Here is a 19777-nt window from a genome sequence, read left to right as displayed (position 1 = left end):
AAAGAGCGCTAAATAGATTTACTGCTTTGGGATCGTGAAATCTTTCATGAGACTGCAGCTCTGAAGATTATCTACGATTTTCCCTCGAGTCTGGTTTTTCCTACGGCGATACCAACACAAATTATATATCTGTGTCGACCCTTGGCACACAGCGAAGATTACGGGAAAAGCCTATCTCGTTCGGTCCTTGGGCATCTCTGTCAGCATAGTGGGTTCTATGCAGTCATATCAATTGCCCCGATGAGATTCAATAAGGCTTAATTCCCCGGCTGACTGGTATAGTTTCTCAAGGTCTCAAGGAGAATGTTGAGAGTGTTGACCTTGAATGGACTGGCACTGGCGTCTGTCTTCCAGGAGCAGCTGGACATATCGACTGCCTGGTTTGACTGCTTAGAAGTGATATCGGAAAAGACACCAGAGCTTACGGCAGTCAAGCGGTCCAAAGTCTTGATTCACCGTCACTATTACTCACCGTGATTCTGAATCATCCTCTTAATGGATGACTCGGTTCGTATTCAGATTCACATCATGTGTACCTGCATCCGTGTATCATGAGGTACTAGAAGCCGTCTCAATACCGTAAGGAGTAATCAGGGCTAGGGCTCTTGAGCGCCAAGGTCCAATCATATCGCCCTCTTATCCCCGTGGCCCATTGTGAGTCAGCGAAAGGACCTTTCCTCGGGTGAAAAGTTCTGTATCAACGCTCAGCCCGGTAAAGAATCCGCGATCGTCGCATCTGACGCGAACGACCGGGACTGGTTATCTGCGTATCTGCTTCTTTCTGGGTGTTTCTTATCTGTCCGATCCCATCCCCGCTTCTCTCTCTCCCCATCCTGATTCCTGTCCTCATCCTCTCTACCAGAGATACCCCGGATATCGATCGGAAGAGGGTCAATCCGTTTTCGGCTCTTTGGTATCTTGCAGAGCACTTCGCCACCGCGTCAATTTGTCCACCCATCCTTTATCCGCTCGCGCCTTCTACAATGGCTATCCATCCAACACTGTCATCCCCGGCAGGTTCACAGGGGCGTCTTACGCCGCAGCAGACCCGTGCGATCTCGGCATGGTCGGAGCAGGCGGCGGCGGCATCCTTGCAGAGCCTCACACTATCGGACTCTGTGTCGTCCATTGCGGAAGCAGTGCAAAATACCCCTACGCGTGTATCAGCCTTGCGCGGTGCCTCGGTGGCGTTGTCTATACCTCTGGACGACCCTGTCCCCGCGGCACAGACCGAGTCGAAGAGTCGTGTCAAGATTGCGGTTCGGGAGTCGGATGAGTCGCAGCAGATTGCCTCCGTGTCATTCCGGCGTCGGGAGACTCTGCGCCGAGATAGTCTTAAGCGGCGCGAAGCACTGCTGAAGGGAAAGGATGGCAGTCGGCGCAGGCAACGTTGGGAGAACGGTATGTCTTGACTCGTGTAGTCGATCTTACTGAATCTCTCCTTTCGCAAAAAGTTCCTTGTCGCATGCATTGCGACGCGCCGTGTTCTTCCTCTCCAGAGATCATAAAGAGCTGACAGGTTTTGCTTTCTCAAAGATCGTCTCTTGCACAATCCATGGGCCGAGCCACCGTCTCCCAGTGATTGGGCGGTACAACCGACGTATCCGAGGCACAATCCCATGCCATACTATCTCGCTCCTCTCTGGGATGTGAAGTACGCGCACCTCAGCCAGGCCAAGCAGACTTCCCAGGGTGCGGAACATGAAAAGCATCGCATCCCCAAGGAACTACGCATGAGGTTGAAGCATGCGCGTGCTGCGCGCGGTATGCTTCAAGATATCGAAGAGGATATCAGACAGTTCATCCAGGCATGGAACGAGAAGCAATCTTTGCTGCTGGACGAAGGCTTGGAAGACGCTCCTCTGTCATCTGACGAGGACTCTGAGGATGAGGTGGTCTTTGTGGGACGGAAGGAGCAGATGCACGACTCACCCGAACACAAGACCAGACTGCGAGAATTGCGCGCGAACATCAACAAGCATAACGAGCGCGATGGGGAGAAGATGGTGCTCGAAAGCATGGTCGATGATCGGGCCGCTGGATTTGGGTAGGTCAAGTTGCGACTCAGTCATGGGTTCGATGCTAATTCCTCTATAGTCGGTGGCTTGTCCATTCCATTGCAAGTTATTATGGTCTGCACACATGGTCTGTCACGGTGGGCGAGCCAGCCCGCCGCGAGGCCTACGTGGGATTCCATATGCCGGCTCCTGGTAGTCGGCCTGGGCTTACGGCTCAATCAGGTCTGCCAACGAGTTGCCGGCAAGATGCTCTGATCAAGCCGGGGGATGAGCTCCCCCGGCCGCTCTGGGCGCAGATCTGAGCTGCTAGCAGACTTGCCTCTGTCTGGTTCTTTCATATTCTACTCTGGTAATAGAAGGTTAGAGTTCAGGCTGGGTTAGAGAATTCGAAATTGTAGTTCCATACACGGGCTTGGGTGAGTTTGGTGTAAGATACGTCAGTCATTCAACATAGGTACAGCCTCAGCACTATATAATAGGATAGTCGTACATACGGTACGGCGGATATCGTCGGCCATCCAGTAACCAGCTGATTGGAATATGGACATCAGTGTACTTGACAACAGCAACCTGCATTCTACCAGAGTATCGGAACCAAGATTCTATCCGGGACCAACTACTCCTTGAGAGATATGGTCTTCTGATGTGCTGGTTCTCTGCAAGTTGCCCATCACCTTGTTTCTTTGCGCAGAGCAAAGGCCCAGAAGAGTCGGCAGGTTGATCCTAAGAACTGCAATCTTGTCTTGTATGTCTTCCGGGGGACAGTGACCCAGCCAACGTCATTGGTCTCCCGCCTAGTTGGGCCTCCAGACATCCATTGAGCTGGCCTAAGCACAATGCGAACTCTGCTGAGTATGGAATGCTCCTCATTGTCGCATCGCAAGAACACATGATTATCTCATTGCAACATGTTGAATCGCGCCGTGAGCCATCATGACGTTACGAGGGACTTGCTAGATGCTACTACCCACCTAATGCATACCTGATGAACTCCACCAGGTCCAGGAAACAGAGCTAGAAGCAAGATCTACATGGGGATGCTCAACCCTTAATCTCGGACCTCTCACAGTCTAGGTACTTTCTCCCTGGTGAGTAGATATTTGACATACGCCGCCTGACATATATTGTATGACATGCCAACAACACTGTCCTTGGGAAAGTAAGCAACCCTCAGTGGTCTCTTTCCAGACTGGTTAACTCAGCCCCCAACTCCAACTCCAACTCCCACGGCGAATCCGTCATCTAATGATCTGACACAAGTGATCAAGTAATACCCACCTCGTTGGACTTCCTCCCTATCTATCTTACTATCGAGCAGGATTATCTGACCAGCGCCGCTGGAAATCATTGCTGGATGCTGATTGATGAGCTGGCGGGGCTGATCGTACAGTGTCTTAGTGCGGGGGGTGGAAGGGGAATTTGGGTTTTTCTTTCTTGCTTCTTTGGGGGTTCGATGTGTGGTATCATGGACTCCTAGTACGTAGGGTCATCTTCATCTTCATGCTGCATGACTGCTTTGATTCAATGTCATGGTTTGTATGAGTGTAACTATGATTTTCAAGTTGAAACGTGGATTGTGGTTAAGGAATGTTGGGGAATGCTGATGTCTGCTCCGTAGGTGATCTCATTATGGAGTGCCTCTGTACGGAGTGCCTCTGTACGGAGTAGTCTCTCTCACTTCTGTCTGGTAAGATCCACGTGTTTTGTGTATAGAGTATGATAGGTAAGGTAGAGTCATAGATACTATCTAGTAAGTATTAACATTGGAACTGCCAGGTGGCACAGTGGATTGATCAACTCTGCTCCATGGAGATTTTGCTATGACTTCTGATTGCCTATTATTGTTGAATGCGGGACGATACTATCCACTTTCCAGTCCCGCCTCGTTATTCGTACAGCGACAATAACCGATATCGGAGAGGATGGAGTGAACAGAATCAACCCTCTTCAACTGAAGATGATCAGAAACATTGCCTGGCTCGATCAAGCTGCTGCGTTCTGCATACAGCATTTGTAGACCCAACCTGATTCTCAGCCAGTATGTCCCGATGGAGCGATGAAACTGCGAGCATGGGCCATCGCATCTCAGACTCCTAATCTCGGTCCGATCCGAAAATCCCCAGTCAGATCCATGGTCGAGTGGCAAAGTCCCTGGCACTTTGTTGAATCGGATGTCGAAAGTTTGATGGTCGCACAACGGACCCGAGGTCTAGAATAATCCCCCGTGAAAAGTCACTACTAGTCAGCATGTCGTCTCTCAGTGACAAGTTGCTGATCAAAGAGAAGAAAGTAGATCCCAGTTGGAAAGTATGTGAACCCGTCGAGTGTCAACAGGACGGTCGCAAGAGCGTGATCAGATCTTTAACGGAGTCATTATTTCCCTCACATGGAACGAACCCTGGTTCCCTGACGAGGGTCCCTAGACATCATGCAATCGATCCCAGAGTGGGATGGCTGTCGTTGATAAACAACTGCCGCAGTACGCAGGCACGATAATGATCAATATCTCCGACTCAGCCCGCGCTGGTGCCTTCGGTTCCTGCACCAGTTGGCTGGTCGGAGAAAGTCGTATGGAGACAACGGAGGATAACTAATGACCAACGCTCCGTCCTTGTGGTCCTGTCTCAATTCCCCGGTGAGAATCTTCTTCTTTGCTGTCTGCTTATTGGGAGAGGAAGAAGCACGCGCTGGTCAGCCTGAGCGCTCACGCCTCTGTCAAAGTTGGTTCTAGAACGAGACGGGTGCAGTTCAAGCTAAGGCGCGAATGAAAATCGAGCGCATGGGTTGCAGATTCTCCCATACGGTCCCTGACTTCCTGGTCTGAACTAATCTGGTTGTTTTTTTTTTTTTTTTTTTTTTGGGCTTATGACGAGGGGAGTTTGCCGTTACTTTCTTGGGCAGAGACTCGACTGGCAGTGCCATTAGGCACTCATGGAATCTTATCCATGTCATGAGCAAGCTGTCTATTATTCTTCCATGAGTAGGCATCATCGTGATATCTTCTACTTACCGATGCTTCATTGTTCTCCAATCCGAGGCTGAATCCGGGTTGTGTGAGGCTGTACCATGGAGAATGTCAACTGGCTGAGCCTTGATTAACCCCCGAAATAGTATCTACTCTGTATATTGTACAGTTCAAAGTAGATTGCTTTGTTTTCCATCCTGTCAATAACTTAATTTACCACACAATAATAATAAAGATCAAGGACAGATTATCAGCCCCCAACCCAATGGAATACGTTGAAACCCACCTACTGACTCCCCCGGTGGATTGACGTGGCTCGCTTCTTAACCCCTCGCTCTCCATCATCCCGCATATCCAGCATCATTATTGAGCATTCATTCTTTTTTCTTTTTATGTTTTTTTTTTTTTTTGATCTCCTCCATTCCTGCATAGAAAACATTCTGCCCCCTCGTTGCCCATCATAACCAGCCCACCAAAACAACACCCTGCGCCACGCGCTCTCTCCATGCATTCCTCACGAAACAGGGCTTGAGCTCCGAGGCCCCCCCCCTCCCCAAGATTCCCCTACTAAGATCCCTAGACTAGAAATTACCAGCACCGGGCTAGAGGCCCTTCTTCCCTCTCCTTCTGTCCAAATTATCACTATCACTATCACTATCGACCGAGTACATACCACCGAAGTACTGTCCTACCAGTACCCTACCTATCCTCCTGGCGTCATCCGCCTATACAGTTCGCACGCAGTACACACACACACACACCACTGCCACCCTCAGACCTCCCCTTTCGCATTCCGGGCTCTCTCCCTATCCCATCATACTTGCCGAGAAAAGCCATTTCTTATGATTTAACCCACCTCTCCTTCCAGTGGGAGAACGCACCTCGTCGTCTCGTCTCTTGAGTCTGATCCCTATCGTATGACCGACATACTTCTCTCTTTCTTTCTATTCGGTTGCAATCGCTGGGATCTAGTTTTTTTTTTTACCCTCTTGTTTTTTTGCCTCACCTCGTCTCATCTCATCATATCTCATCTCATCTGGTCTGTGTCCGGATGAGTGTGCCTGACTTAATGCTCTGTAATACTCGGAATACTGGGCTGGGTAAACACCGGTCTTGTTTCTTTCTCTCTTCAAGGGGAGAAAACGGACTCTAAACCTCTGATCTGATTTGCATACCCGTTTATATATCTAAGACTTCTTGTGCCATCGTCCCTCCTCCCTTCTCTCTTTGCTTATTTTTGTGTCAACTTTTTTTTTTTTTTTTTTGTGTTTATCCGACGTTTGTTTTCCTATCTCGGATCGCAAGCGCTACGCTATACCCCACGATACCCAAACCATCAGCAATCACCACTTTCTTCTATCCTCGCAAACACAGAACATGGGATCTTATAGTGGATCAAGATGTCCAGGCCGGTGTGCACCAACCGGCGGCAGCTACAGCTCGACCAACAGCGACGCCTCGGATCGGTCGAAAAGTACCGCCCCGACGATCTACAGCGATAGGCCCACATCTAAGCGATACGCAGAGGCGGATCGTTTCGCCGAGGACCAGGACCCCAAGGACTCCGTCTCAACCTACGCTTCTACGATCCCATCGGTCGATGACGACGACGTACCAGAGGAGCCCCAGTATGAGGTGGTAGATCGAAGGCCGGAAATCTATGCCACCGATGCGATCCCGTCCCATCCATCCACGTTTGCAGACTTGTTCCCATCATCCCGACGGCTGCTGATTCGCCACGATGATGCGACTCTGGATGGTAATATGAACCTTCGGGTCGACACGCTAGTGCCGCGGAGAGGTGGCTACCAACAAGATGTAATCTTATTCCATCTCCGCATGTATGACCTGTTCTCGAGAAAGTTCTCGTTGCGACGCTACTGCCGGGACTCCGGTCGTGAAGTGTGTCACTCGGAACGGAGGCCGCGGTCATCCAGTATTGATAAGAGACCCATCCTTCAGCGCTCCTGGAGCAGTGTGTTGGCAGGTTTGCGGCCGGGGTCGAGTGGGAATGGATCGATAACTAGCGCCGAACATAAGCGCCACGACTCGGGCTACAACTCGATCAGGGACGGCGAGGGCACATTAGATGATGCAACACCGGACGCCAAGGACGGCCCCAGTCGTCCAGTTGCCCTCGGCGACACCACACTGCTAGAGTTTTCTAATTATGCCCATGTAGAGGTCCGCAGGCGAGGCGCGGGGCTACCCAAACGGTACGACTTTGAATACTGGTCCACCAAGTACCAGTGGAAGAAGGAATGCCGGAAAGAAGGAGATCTGCGCGAAGTATCATACCACCTCATCAACACGAAAACATCCAAAGTGATTGCCCACATTGTTCCCGAGATCCTGACGCCAATGGAGGCTGTCGAGGAAGAAAGCAAGGGTGGTTGGGTACCTCCGTCCTCGATGTGGATCAGTGACTCCTCCGTGTATGAGACTATGCATGACGTTGCCGAGTAAGTCGCAGCCCTTTCGCTTTCAGTTCCGTTTTCTTTTTGGTCCCATCCCAATTCATCCTGGTAGTCTGGACCCTGATGCTGATCTTCCTACAGTGTGATAATTGCTACAGGGTTAATCGTTCTCGTCGACGACTGCATCCGACGGCGATGGCACTCGAAACGTCATGCCCAATCTAACACGCACACGAGGAAACACTCTTTCACCAAAAGTATCGAGTTCATGGCACCCATGCGTCTTATCGATGAAGTGTTCCATCGCCGAGGATCAGCCTGACTGTGATGAGAACGGACGAACAGCGAAGACGGACGGATCGATAGCCCTGGCCTCACTTCCACGACGGATCCAAATTCGTAGGCCAGGAGGATTCGATTTGTGTTGTCAACGTGCAGTGGCGCGAAAACCATCGACCAAAACCTATCATGACGCTTGACGAATTTTAGTTTCTCAGAACTTCCTTGCATTTCATTTCCATCTATTTTTTGGTTGGGTGGCCAGCGGTGCTTTAGTCTGGCCTGCCTTGTTGTTGTTTCAGGCTCTCTGTCAGCCAACATGTAACAGAACTCGAGCGGCTCATGTCATTGATGTGCTTTCCCTTTTTGCTGGACAATTGTCAATCTAACGATTCTGGTCGGATGACCTTCTGTGTTTTCTGGTTCTGTTGGATCATGATCAACGTGTTATATGAATGCTTGCTGGCAATGGTTTCTTTTTCTTATTTCCCCCCCCCCTTTTTTTTTTTTTTTTTTTTTTTTTTTTTTTTTTTTCTCTTTCCCCCCTCCCTCCCCTTTCTTGGAAATAGCGCCTGCATACTCGAATGACAAGGAAAAGGAGCATGGACCAATTGACTAGTCTGCGTGGAAACGAGTCAGTACTCAGTAGTGAGCAAGTAGTTGGTCGTGAGTCTTTCTGCCGCCGTCGCCAAACTAGCAGCACACAGGAACCATGGTTCGTTGTATCTAGCGTCTGCCTCACTCCCGACCCTAGCGCTTAACCGTCAAAAGATCCTGATGAGGCGCAAATGATCTGCCCCCAAAGCCCGTAAAAAAAATAAGCAGGTAATTTGCGAGGATTCAAGATTCAAGAATGGAGGTTCCGAAGTCCACTGAGACACGGGAAGGCTGGACTGATTGGATCAGAGTGATCAGAGGGCATCCTGCGGTTGAAGCAACAGGCGTTTCCCTTCCTTTCTCCCTTCCTTTCTCCCTTCCTGCTTCTCCCCTTTGCTCGTTTCTTTACCCCCGCCCCTTTTCTCCATTGGCATATTTCCCTTCGGATTTCCATACGAGAAGCTGCAGCTTGGGCCAGATGTCAACTAAGCTTGACCTGCAGGCGATGCAGGACAGATCGAGGCTCGTCAGCACGTCTCGCCCCCTCCTCGATTGAATCACAACGGCGTTGCCGATAGCCTTGGAAGACGTTCGTGGATGTGATCCAGCCTTCCCCCGGTGCTATGATAGCCGAGTACACCTCATGTTTGATGCAGGTTCTCGAGATTTGCTGCATCCTTCCACCTCTCTTCGGCTCAGGAAGCTTGTCGCTTATTGATGTAGTTGACGGCAATAAGGAACAAGGTGATAATAGTGATGATGCTGCACGTATGTATGCATGCCCAACACGATGCCAAAGGAAAGCAACGAATCATGATGCTCCCACATTGGAAAACGGATCGGGTCAATCGGGCCCCATAGGTTCCTTTCTCACTTCGTTGGCAAAGCAAACTGTTACTGAAACGGTCTGTGATGTGGCGAGCCATCTTCACTTTTAACGAGGCGTTCCTGCCGGGATAACGAACAACCCCTGTCGTCTTCCTTCTCCCCTATCTGCAACCCATATCCCGATGGCAACTGTTCATGCAGAGCGGCCCGGTTTGTGCCATCTATCAATCAGGGCTGGCAGGAACAATGTGTTTGACCACCCTCGGCTCATACTTCATCATTGAATCATCGATGAGCTGGCATTGTGGTCTTCAGGCCCGCTTTCGATCTTTCGAGTGGCCTGACTGGCTGATGGCAAGAGAATTCGGACTTCAATTTGTCGCTCTTGTTCCTGATGGGGCCACTCTCCGCTTTTGGGCAACTAGATCTCACCCCCTCTCTGTTGCCTGTGGTGCTTCCAAATGAGAGAATGGCCTCTCCTTCCGTCATTAAGAAGCGTCCATGAGGCGGCTAGACTCTTCATACCCGATGGCAAGCAACCGTCTTGTGGGATCCGAAGTCAAGGAAGGAGCGAAAGGGATCAAGCGGGAAGAGGGGAGGAGGAAAACAGATGGAGGAAGGTCTGACTGAGTTGTTCGACTGCTCGGGAACCGGTCAACCATCCCTCTTGTACCACAGCTTCTGTGGCCATCTGATCCTTGTCATCGAATGGATCTGGTCTGAGTGGAGCTCCATGGCCCCTTTTCCTTGGTACTTGGCGTTTCTTCAGGGTGCATTCTCAGTCGGCGTGCGCCGGGCCGTTCCAGCATTGCAGCCTCAAAATGATCCGCATGTTCTCCATGCAACTGGCGGTCTTTGAGTGGAGGATAAGGGATAGTGGGGGGCAGGTGGAAATTTGCTGACGCTGTGCCCTGTCCACAGCGACATGCATAAGCCCGACTGTTAGGTTTCATGGTTAGGCTCCGTGTTTGTTACGCCAAAAAACTGTCCTGCTTGCGCAGAATTGCTTTGGTGTCAAGCATGGCCCACAGTTTATATGACTCCCCGCTTCCCATATCCATCAGGGTTATTTGAGTGGGAAGACAGAAAAAAAAATCACAATAGGAATTGAGCTGTCAAAGGAAAGAAGAAACTTTTTCGGCTCAATTGATCCTGCTGCTTGAGTATCCTCCCATCTTTTCCATCGTTGTCTTCCAGAACGACCCGTCTTCCCTTGGCCTTTTTTTGATTGTACCTGTTCGGGCAGAAGTTCTTAGAGGGGTTCAACTGGGATTGATATCAGTCGATTGACTCTCCCCCCATTCGAGTTTTTCTTTCTTTCTTGATCCTCTCTAAAAGCTTTGCGAATTCCTTACCCTTTGCTCCCTTTCTATCCATCTGTGAACCTTGTTGTGTTGGTTGTTTAGAGACCAATCCTGCGAAAAAACCCCGTGTTATCCAACAAGTACACCCATTCGTATCAACATGTCATCGGCTAGCCCGCAAGGAAACAATGGTCGGACGATCGACTGGCAAGAGCAACTTAAGGGTAAGCCCCACCCTCCTTACAATGATTTTCCTTGAAGAAAGTCGACAAACTGGTTGAACGCCATGACCGTGGATCACTCACTGTATTGATCGGGGGCTAATTTCTTCCTTTGGCCTCGTGTAGAGCATTGCAGGTCTGCAAAACTTCCACCCCCGGTCTACTCGCTCTTTTCCGATCGTCGAGGTACTGTCATGTCTCCTTCCCCCCATTCATTTCCCCTAGATGCTGCGCTTGATCGAGTTTCTTTTTGCAATTTGCTACGTTGTTCGTGAATTGGCTCCTTTTCTCGGAAGCAGATCTTGTCAGTTTGAACGGTGCCCACTGTGTGTGTGTGTCTCGGCATCTGGAGGGTGGAGTAACTATTTCTTCACCGACTTTTAGACCGTGACTGCTGGTTGTACCATGTGCTAACGGCTTTGATGTCTCTATCCAGGAGGTCGGACGGCGTGGTCCAGCATTGTTACGATCCATAAGCAAGAATTCGCTGCACGATTTTGGTACGATGGCCAGTTCATGGAAAACGCCAAACATGACGCTGCGGAAGTAGCTCTGGGACGTCTAAAACCCAAACAACAGCCAGCACAACCTAGCCTCAACGGTCTTCCGGGACAGGTGTGGTCGTAGCAAGGTGCGGATAGATGGGGTTGAGGCAGGACAGGCAGCGGGAGGATATGTGACTTTCTCCGTCTCTTGCTCACTGTCTTTTGTTCGGGGTTGCTGCTGGGTTGAACGATGTTCCTTGTTTCCTCGCTTTTTCCCCCCAAATGACCACGTACGACGCACTTCCGAATCGATGCCAATCCTGGGGTTTCCCGCAGAGGTTATGTACAACACTCTCGGCTGTCGACATTCTTCTTTGTGCAAGGGTCTGCTTTAAGCACATGGCACATCGGGTGGTAGACCAAGGTGGAGGAATCCGCAAGGTTTCCCAGTTGCCGGCCGAACATCCTCCCTTCTCAGACCCTCAACCCTCGCCAGTAGCCACGCCTTGCTCGATCCTCTCTCGGTTGCACGCTGTGGCCGTGTCATGCTTTGGTTTGAAGTGCGCATGTTTGTACCATTTCTTTTGTTTCCATTTTTTTTTTTCTCTTCTTTTTTTGTTTTGGATTTCTGCAAGGCAAATTTGGATATGAAGACTTTGTTACGATACTATGACGACAGAGACTTTATGACGGACAGATTCCGACTTCTTTTGCGTTGATTTGGACTATGTTTTCTCTCAATGATGCTGTGTCATCTCCTATGTATCTTTGCCCTCTCCCCTTCTCTTGGACAACTGCATCTCTGCAAGCAGAGAGTTCTTTTATACTTAGATGCTCGTGGCTCTACTTTTGAGTAAACCTTTTTATCTCCAGGTCAAATCATATTCACTTTCAGTCGGATTTCCACAGGCATTCTGAACCCCAGTTTGCCAGTTGTCATATAGAATTGCAGTACTTTGCAAAGTACGGAGTCCGGGCTCCAGTGACCCGTATCCCTGGTTGCACCATGTTATGACAGGAGCTTAACCTTAAATCTCCGGCTGGAAACTTGGAACTGGGAAAGCTTCGTCGGCGTTGCACGTGCCTTTTCCTCCCGTCCCGTCAACTGGCTACCTCCCTTTCCAAAGACATCGCAGTTCCATACCCAGGTACTCCGTACAGGCAATGCCTTTGAACTAACGGATTAGTCACTGACGGCGTCCGTAGTATTCTTCTCCTCTCTTTTCTTCCCGATATATCCTGCGAAAAAAAGAAGAAATTCACCTTACAATACCCCTCTCAATAAGCATACAGACCACCCCGGCGATTCAGCCACCCATAATACACCCGGAGAGCAATGCACCCCACACAAACAAACAGCAGCAGCCCCGCATTCGTCCAGTGGCCCGTCGGATACCCCTTCTTCGCTTCATTGACCTTGTAGATCCACACACCGACGATCTGGCCCGGCGCACCGACGGAAATGTTCAGCGCAATCGCGAGCCCCGTCCCCGCCGTGGAGCCGAGGTTCGAGGACAGCCAGCCGAGAAGCGGGGGGATGCAGGCAAAGGAACCGCTGGTGGCGACGATAAGGCAGCCGTAGCGGTGCTGGTTGGGGAGGTTAGTCTTGTATAGAACAGTGAGAGGAGAATATGTAGATACCAGGTATGCGTCCGGGGGGAGGACGGCGGAGGCCAGGAAGCCCATGGCGCCGATGAAGGAGAAAAGCGCGGAGTGGAGGCCGCGACTGCGATAGCCCGAGGTCAGCTTTGCCTGTGAGATTTGATCGTGGGGCTCGAGCGGGAAGGGTCCAGTACCTGTTAAAATGGTCGGCGGACCAGGCGGCGGCCGTGGTCACGACGTAGGCTACCGCCCAGGGGGGCACGGTCATGAGCTGCGCGCGCAGGTTGGTGTATCCGAGCCCGCTGGTGATGGCCGGGGTGAAGAGAGAGAGACTGGAGAACGGGGCCGAGATGCCGAAGTAGACCTTGCGTATCGTTAGCCAGCCCTGGAGAGCCAATACCGTGAATGGGGAACAAACCGCATAATGCGCGTAGAGCCGCCAGTCCGTCAGCACGGCCTTTGCGTCGCCCCAGCTCATGGCTTTCGCCTCGCCTTTCGAGCCCTCGGTGCGGAGGCGCTGCGCGGCGAGCTCCTTCTCCTCTGGGCTCAGCCAGCGGGCTGATTCGGGGTAGTCCGGGAGGAGGAACCAGACCAGGAATGCGGAGGCGCACGAGGGCGCGCCCTCGATGATGAAGAGCCACCGCCAGGCGGACAGCCCCTGGACCTGGTTCATGTGGCCGACGCCGTACGCGATGGCGCCGCCAAAGGCGCCGGCGAGGGTGGCCGAGGCAAGGATCAGGGCGACGCGCATGGAGCGCTCTGAGTGGCGGTACCAGAAGGTGAGGTAGTAGACTAAACCGGGGAACAGGCCGGCTTCCATTACTGGGGTGGGTGTTAGCGTTGGGTTGGGTTGGGGGGGGGGGGGATATTCAATGGATGAAGGCCTGGTTTCTGACCGTACCTCCGAGCAAGAATCGGATGCCGGTGACTTGGGCGTAGGTGTGTGCTCCGCCTAGGCCCATGGTGCATGCGCCCCAGGAGAGCATGAGAAATGCAATCCATCTCTGCAGAAAGCTTAGTATTGCCTTGAGTGCCGGCGGGGAGACATGAGTGGCATACGCTTGGTCTGAGTTTCTTCAGGAGATAGTTCGAGGGAACTTCGAAGAGCGCGTATGCGATCAGAAAGACCATGAGCGCAATCCTGGCTTGGGTCAATGCATGGATCTGGTGGAGACATTCCGACACACAAACATACGTGTATTGGTACGATGTCATTTTGGTCTCTGATAGTAGATCATGGTGCGTATCCTGGTTGAGGATTTTCGCATTTCCTGCGCCCATTAGTAGACATCCTTTTCCTCCTGCTAGATCCCTCCTTACCAATGTTGGATCGATCTAGATAGCAAAGCAAATAGATTGCTGCACATAACGGGACGATGCGCAGGTCCTGTTTCCAGACCAGTGCTTTCTCGCGAGCGGCAAGCTCTGGGTCATGGGAATTGTGCTCGTTAAAGACCTGGTGGGTTATCTCAGCATGACTTGTTTCATCATCCGGGGTTGGTTTATACATACATCAGAGGCGAGCTCAAGATCCCGAGCAGGCTCAACGCCAGCAATGGCTTTTTCTGGCTCACTCATGTTCTGGGAGACGATCAGCAGTCAGCTCATAAGCAAATGAAGAAGACTCGACAATCAAGACCCCTGTCTTCCGGATGAAGATTTATAGGCCTGGTGCTGGCGTCTGGCGCGAACCCCTAGATACTCTCTAGTCACCTCCCCGCAGAAGTAAGCGAGCTGTGGAACTGGGGTAACCCCGTTGGGGAGATGGTGCCTCCGCGATATCGGCGAACTTCCGACGCTTTCTGGTTCTCACCAATCACCTGGACTAGCCACCTGGCTATCTACCTACTCTGTAGAAGAATCAGATGGCTCTAGAATGGCAGAGGGATGATTGGCTGCTCCTCGACGAAAGAGGCAGTAGATCGGCATGTTTGGGGCTGAACGAGCTCGCTGAGAAGACAGATACATAAAAGGACACCCAAGAGTTGTACAAGGGAAACCTGCAGACGCCAGACGGACGGACTTCAACTCACCAAGCAACGATGGGTATTACCGTTCAATAATTCTCCACTTGCTTTGATATTGATCTGAATCTATCCATAAGAAGGTTCAGATGTAGATGCAATCTCGTGAAGCTTGTGTTTATCGGTGTTAAGCTTCCACACGCCGAGGCCGCCACATCTGGTATTATCGGTCAGAGAGTCATCTATAATCTGGATTTACTGTAATTCCGATTTAGAATCAAGCTGATTTTACCTCTTCTAAAGCAAAAAAAAAGTCTTCTGGTCTTCATGTGGTTTGTTTTCTCAAGAGCAGTTGCTGGGCGTAGTGCTTTTTATGTCGGGATGCAATAGCAGCCGGTGCTTAGAGTTATCAGCCAGACTAGAGACACGAAATCGCCAGGACCCTGATTCCCGTAGCTATGATGGCAAATGCGCCTCCATCCAGTTGAAACCGCTTTTTCACAGACCATTCAAGGCCAAAAGTCAGCATTGGGTAGATCGATGGTTTTTGTTATGATGAGAACCGCCAAGAGAACCCTCTTCTCTGATTGGCCACGAGGAGAAGTACGAACCCCTGCCATATCGGGTTAGCGCGCATCTTTATCTATCGATAATGAAATCGCGATTTTGTTCTGTTTCGCGGCTGTTGTGCGTCGACTGCTGCCCTTGTTCTCCCCCATGACAGGTTTGGCTTTGTTCTGGAGGAAGTCATTCTACCATAGCCAATCCAGACAAGCAGCCGACCGCGTTTTCTCAACCTTCTTCTGTCTTCCAGCAGTTCGGCGCAAGCCCCAGATCGCAAACATGTCGACCGAAGCTACCCCTCCGCGCAAACCAATGCCGTCTGCTTTGAAGTTCGATTTACACAAGAAATGCTCAGTATGCTTGCCATAATGCTCTCTTCTATCGGTTATTAATTTGCGCATATCTGATCAAAAATCCCGCGTACAGACCACCAAAGCGCGCGCTAGCACCCTCACCCTTCCCCATGGCTCGGTGCCTCTCCCCATCTTCATGCCGGTTGCGACGCAGGCGTCTCTCAAGGGGCTTACCTATGACCAACTGAAACAAACGGGCTGTATGCTCTGCCTGAATAATACATACCATCTGGGATTGAAACCGGGGCAGGAGGTTCTCGATGCAGTGGGCGGGGCACATAAACTGCAAGGATGGGACCGGAATATTTTGACAGATAGCGGCGGGTGGGTTACTAGCTGCTTCTTCTTGCTCATTATTACTGACGCATGCGCCGATAGCTTTCAGATGGTTTCTTTGTTGAAGCTTGCGAAAGTCACCGAGGAGGGTGTTCGCTTCCTCAGCCCCCATGATGGTACTCCCATGTGCGTCTACTCGTCCTGTCGGCGCTCCAGTCCAGTTCCTCTAACTGCGGCTTGTCCAGGCTCCTTACCCCAGAACACTCCATCTCGCTACAGAATTCCATCGGCTCCGATATCATCATGCAGCTAGACGACGTGATTGCAACAACCTCGCCAGATCATGCCAGAATCCACGAGGCTATGGAACGTTCCGTACGTTGGCTGGACCGGTGTATCGATGCGCACAAATATCCGGAAAGACAGAATCTTTTCTGCATCATACAGGGCGGCCTGGATCTCGAGCTTCGGAAGCAGTGCTGTGAAGCGATGGTGGCACGAGATACCCCTGGAATTGCCATTGGAGGTCTATCTGGCGGCGAAGCGAAGGAAGAGTTTTGCAAAGTGTAAGTCTTCAGAAAGGTGTTTGATGTTGATCAATCCAGCTGACAAGCAGCAGGGTGGATACGTGCACCGGACTTCTCCCAGAGCACAAACCAAGATATGTGATGGGAGTGGTAGGATATTTCGCTCCTTCCCTGAGCGTTCCGATTTGCTGACTTTCCTCAGGGGTATCCGGAGGATCTGGTTGTGGCCGTTGCTCTCGGCGCAGACATGTTCGATTGCGTATGGCCCACAAGAACAGCAGTGAGTGGATTGAACTTTTTGTAAAATGCGCTTCAGGACTAATACGTGTGCAGCGATTTGGAAATGCGGTTGTCCCTTCGGGCACCCTGAACCTCCGCAACAAGGCCTTTGCCGAAGACTTTGGGCCCATCCAGGAAGGATGTACATGCTCCTCTTGTCGTCCCAGAGAACAGGGTGGTCTCGGAATCACCAGGGCCTATCTGCATCACCTGGCCGCCAAAGAGACCGTGGGAGCCCATCTGTGAGTTTTGCGATTATGTGTATGTGTGCCGGGGTCAACGTGCTAATACTACCACAGCCTCACCATTCACAATGTTCACTACCAATTGTCCTTGATGGGTGCAGCTCGTCAAGCCATTCTCGAGGATCGATACCCAGCGTTCCTGCGCGAGTTCTTCGACAATCTCTACGGCGACAAGACGAAATTTCCGGAATGGGCCGTCAATGCGCTACGTGGTGTTGGAGTTGACTTGCTGGCTGACTAGACTTTCGCATATAGAATATAGCACACTTATTATTAGAACTGGCTATCATGGCTGGAAACATTGTAAATATTTCCCGTCCATCAAACGAAGAACAATTCTTCCGAGTCTGGCATTTACTCCGTAATTGCCGCCTGGCGGCTTTCTTATCTTCACGTGATCGCGTGGCGCGTCGCGTTCACGCGTCCCACTCCATCAAAGAGTCATCCGCAACAAGTTCTCCAACATCTCATCTCTCTACCAGCATTGAACAGAAGCAAAGTGAAAGTGCCCCTCGAATATGTCGCCTGCAGCAGTCACACCACAGGACACGCCCAGCCAGTCTGGCTCTCCGGCTCCTCACAACCCCACCCATGAGGAACACCAATACCTAAACCTCATCCGCACGATCCTCGCCGAGGGCGAGCATCGCCCCGACCGCACCGGCACAGGCACCCGCTCGATCTTCGCACCACCGCAACTCCGCTTCTCGCTCTCCAAACCGGGCGCCACGTCCACCGCCGACCGCATCCCGGTCCTACCCCTCCTCACCACCAAGCGCGTCTTCCTGCGCGCCGTCCTCGCCGAGCTCCTCTGGTTCATTTCCGGATGCACGTCGTCACTGCCGCTCTCCGAGGCGGGCGTCAAGATCTGGGACGGCAACGGCAGCCGCGAGTTCCTGGATAAAGTCGGGCTGGGCCACCGCGAGGTCGGCGACCTGGGCCCCGTGTACGGATTCCAGTGGCGGCATTTCGGGGCGGAGTATGTCGACGCGAAGACGGATTATGCGGGCCAAGGCGTCGACCAGCTCGCGGAGGTCGTGCGCAAGTTGAAGGACACGCCCTTCGACCGCAGGATCATCATGAGTGCGTGGAACCCGGCGGATCTGAAGAAGATGGCGCTGCCGCCGTGCCATATGTTTGCGCAGTTCTATGTCTCGTATCCCGATGGCTTGGACCGGAAGGGCAGTCTGTCGTGTTTGCTGTACCAGCGATCATGTGATATGGGGCTGGGTGTGCCGTTTAACATCGCGTCGTATGCGCTGCTGACGCATATCTTGGCCCATGCGACGGATCTGAATCCCGGCACCCTGATCCATACTATGGGGGATGCGCATGTGTATCTGGATCATGTCGATGCGCTGGAGGAGCAGCTGAAGCGGGAGCCCACGGAGTTTCCGGAACTGCGGATCAAGCGTGATGATCGGGGCAGTGGGGTTGTGGATGGCTGGAAGGAGGAGGAGTTTGAGGTTATCGGGTACCAGCCCCATAAAGCCATCAAGATGAACATGAGCGTTTGATTTTGATTCTAAATTTTGTGTTTAATATTATTGATACCAGTGTTCGTTTGTATAGCTTGATGAGGGATAGAGGACACGAAGAATTCATGACTATGCAGCAGTATATACTCAGATGCGCTTGCTGGAATATAACAAAAAAGAACTAACAGGCTGGTGATGGTGGTATATGATGTTCCTGAAATATGCAACAATGAAAATGGCAGACTATGCAAGCAGACCGACGCAAGCAATGTTCACGACTTGCCCAGCATCACACCGGCTCCTCTCAGCAGAACAAGAGTATGCCCCTGCTTCACCTTCCCCGCGCCAATTGTCTCCGCGAACTCCAAAAACTCCCCAGACTCCAAGTGGAAGATGCGCAGCCGCTCCTCCTCACCCGCCCGGTTATTCACATTCTCCACGCGCAACCGCTTCGCCGCATCGTCCAGCACGCGCCCAACCTTCCACCTCGAATCAAACCAGAACTCCCCCCTCGGCGGCTCCGCCTTCTGCGTCTCCGCCGTCCCCACCACATGCACATACAGCCGTTTCTCCACAGGCACCCCGGCGTCCCCCTTCGCCGCCTTCTTCAGCGCATTCAGCTCCGAGACCCGCGCCGCAGCACCACTCTTCGGCCGCGCCGCCCCCGCCGCGCCCTTCTCCTTCCCCCACGTGCGCACGCGCGCAAACATCGACCGGATCGTCTCCGCGGAGTTCGCGCCCTGCCCGCCAGCTCGCGCGCCCAGCGGCGCAATCTTCGCACACTCGTGCTCCTCGCGCAGGCGGTGCTTGAGACAATACTGGCGGTTGCAGTTTGGGCAGCGCACGGCGGGGTCTTTCATGGTGTTGATGAGGGTTTTGCAGGCGACGTGTGCGCACTGCTCTGTGTTGTAGATGGTGGGTTTCTGCGTGGGAGGACCGGTGGTTGTGGATGTGTTGTTGTTGTTGTTGTTGTTGTTGCGGCGGCGCGCCCATTCGCCTTCTTTCGGGCAGTGGTGGGCTGTCTCGGTGCGGTGGTCGAGGCAGTATGTGCCCCGGCACGACTCGCAGCGGAACGGGAGGAAGTCGAGTTGGTGGCAGTATTCGTATTGGCAGTGGCGGCCGATCGACTCCAGGTCCTTATCGGCCATTTGGGTGAAGGAATCGAGGGTCTCGCTGGACGTGCGTCCCCTGGAGACGCCGATGGGTGACATTGTGAGTGTGGGTTTGTGGAAATGCGATATAGAAGGAGAGAAAAGTCGACCGGCTCAACCGCAGAACGAAGAGAACAGTTGGGTATTATCTGAAGCGCAAGAGAAGGATGAATAATAGGACTCCAAGAGATGGCGCTAGAAGCCGCTGGCAACGTGCGGAGGCC

General features: G+C 52.1%; 7 protein-coding genes across 7 annotated transcripts, besides 9 other annotated features; 5 read left to right on the top strand and 2 right to left on the bottom strand.

The window, feature by feature from the left end:
- Positions 1 to 983: 983 nt before the first annotated feature.
- On the top strand, positions 984 to 2320 carry ACLA_054180 (uncharacterized protein; the record flags this gene model as incomplete). The annotated part of the gene is made up of 3 exons (XM_001274796.1): positions 984 to 1401; positions 1537 to 2047; positions 2098 to 2320. 3 exons carry the CDS (start codon positions 984 to 986, stop codon positions 2318 to 2320), a joined length of 1152 nt encoding a protein of 383 aa, XP_001274797.1.
- Positions 2321 to 3650: 1330 nt separating this feature from the next.
- Positions 3651 to 3684: a microsatellite.
- Positions 3685 to 4855: 1171 nt separating this feature from the next.
- Positions 4856 to 4877: a microsatellite.
- Positions 4878 to 5360: 483 nt separating this feature from the next.
- Positions 5361 to 5393: a microsatellite.
- A 591-nt stretch (positions 5394 to 5984) lies between these two features.
- Positions 5985 to 6021: a microsatellite.
- A 339-nt stretch (positions 6022 to 6360) lies between these two features.
- ACLA_054170 (uncharacterized protein) lies at positions 6361 to 7722 on the top strand (the record flags this gene model as incomplete). Its single annotated transcript, XM_001274795.1, has 2 exons — positions 6361 to 7445; positions 7542 to 7722. The coding sequence occupies 2 exons, from the start codon at positions 6361 to 6363 to the stop codon at positions 7720 to 7722; spliced, it is 1266 nt and encodes a 421-aa protein (XP_001274796.1).
- Positions 7723 to 8177: 455 nt separating this feature from the next.
- Positions 8178 to 8219: a microsatellite.
- Positions 8179 to 8213: a microsatellite.
- A 407-nt stretch (positions 8220 to 8626) lies between the features above and the next one.
- Positions 8627 to 8658: a microsatellite.
- Positions 8659 to 10568: 1910 nt separating this feature from the next.
- On the top strand, positions 10569 to 11256 carry ACLA_054160 (uncharacterized protein; the record flags this gene model as incomplete). The annotated part of the gene is made up of 3 exons (XM_001274794.1): positions 10569 to 10632; positions 10756 to 10815; positions 11066 to 11256. 3 exons carry the CDS (start codon positions 10569 to 10571, stop codon positions 11254 to 11256), a joined length of 315 nt encoding a protein of 104 aa, XP_001274795.1.
- Positions 11257 to 12297: 1041 nt separating this feature from the next.
- On the bottom strand, positions 12298 to 14294 carry ACLA_054150 (putative MFS transporter; the record flags this gene model as incomplete). The annotated part of the gene is made up of 9 exons (XM_001274793.1): positions 12298 to 12353; positions 12410 to 12840; positions 12911 to 13080; positions 13135 to 13538; positions 13618 to 13720; positions 13776 to 13857; positions 13912 to 13987; positions 14037 to 14172; positions 14229 to 14294. 9 exons carry the CDS (start codon positions 14292 to 14294, stop codon positions 12298 to 12300), a joined length of 1524 nt encoding a protein of 507 aa, XP_001274794.1.
- A 1229-nt stretch (positions 14295 to 15523) lies between these two features.
- Positions 15524 to 17165, top strand: ACLA_054140 (tRNA-ribosyltransferase family protein; the record flags this gene model as incomplete). Its single annotated transcript, XM_001274792.1, has 8 exons — positions 15524 to 15598; positions 15671 to 15921; positions 15976 to 16059; positions 16119 to 16439; positions 16493 to 16550; positions 16603 to 16680; positions 16734 to 16921; positions 16979 to 17165. The coding sequence occupies 8 exons, from the start codon at positions 15524 to 15526 to the stop codon at positions 17163 to 17165; spliced, it is 1242 nt and encodes a 413-aa protein (XP_001274793.1).
- Positions 17166 to 17442: 277 nt separating this feature from the next.
- Positions 17443 to 18441, top strand: ACLA_054130 (thymidylate synthase; the record flags this gene model as incomplete). The annotated part of the gene is made up of 1 exon (XM_001274791.1): positions 17443 to 18441. One exon carries the CDS (start codon positions 17443 to 17445, stop codon positions 18439 to 18441), a length of 999 nt encoding a protein of 332 aa, XP_001274792.1.
- Positions 18442 to 18674: 233 nt separating this feature from the next.
- ACLA_054120 (AN1-type zinc finger protein) lies at positions 18675 to 19613 on the bottom strand (the record flags this gene model as incomplete). Its single annotated transcript, XM_001274790.1, has 1 exon — positions 18675 to 19613. One exon carries the CDS (start codon positions 19611 to 19613, stop codon positions 18675 to 18677), a length of 939 nt encoding a protein of 312 aa, XP_001274791.1.
- Positions 19355 to 19380: a microsatellite.
- Positions 19356 to 19380: a microsatellite.
- Positions 19614 to 19777: the final 164 nt, after the last annotated feature.

Source organism: Aspergillus clavatus, genomic scaffold, assembly GCF_000002715.2.
Source record: "Aspergillus clavatus NRRL 1 1099423829794 genomic scaffold, whole genome shotgun sequence".
Taxonomy (NCBI): Eukaryota; Fungi; Ascomycota; class Eurotiomycetes; order Eurotiales; family Aspergillaceae; genus Aspergillus; species Aspergillus clavatus.
This window is presented reverse-complemented; position numbering and strand designations above follow the sequence as displayed.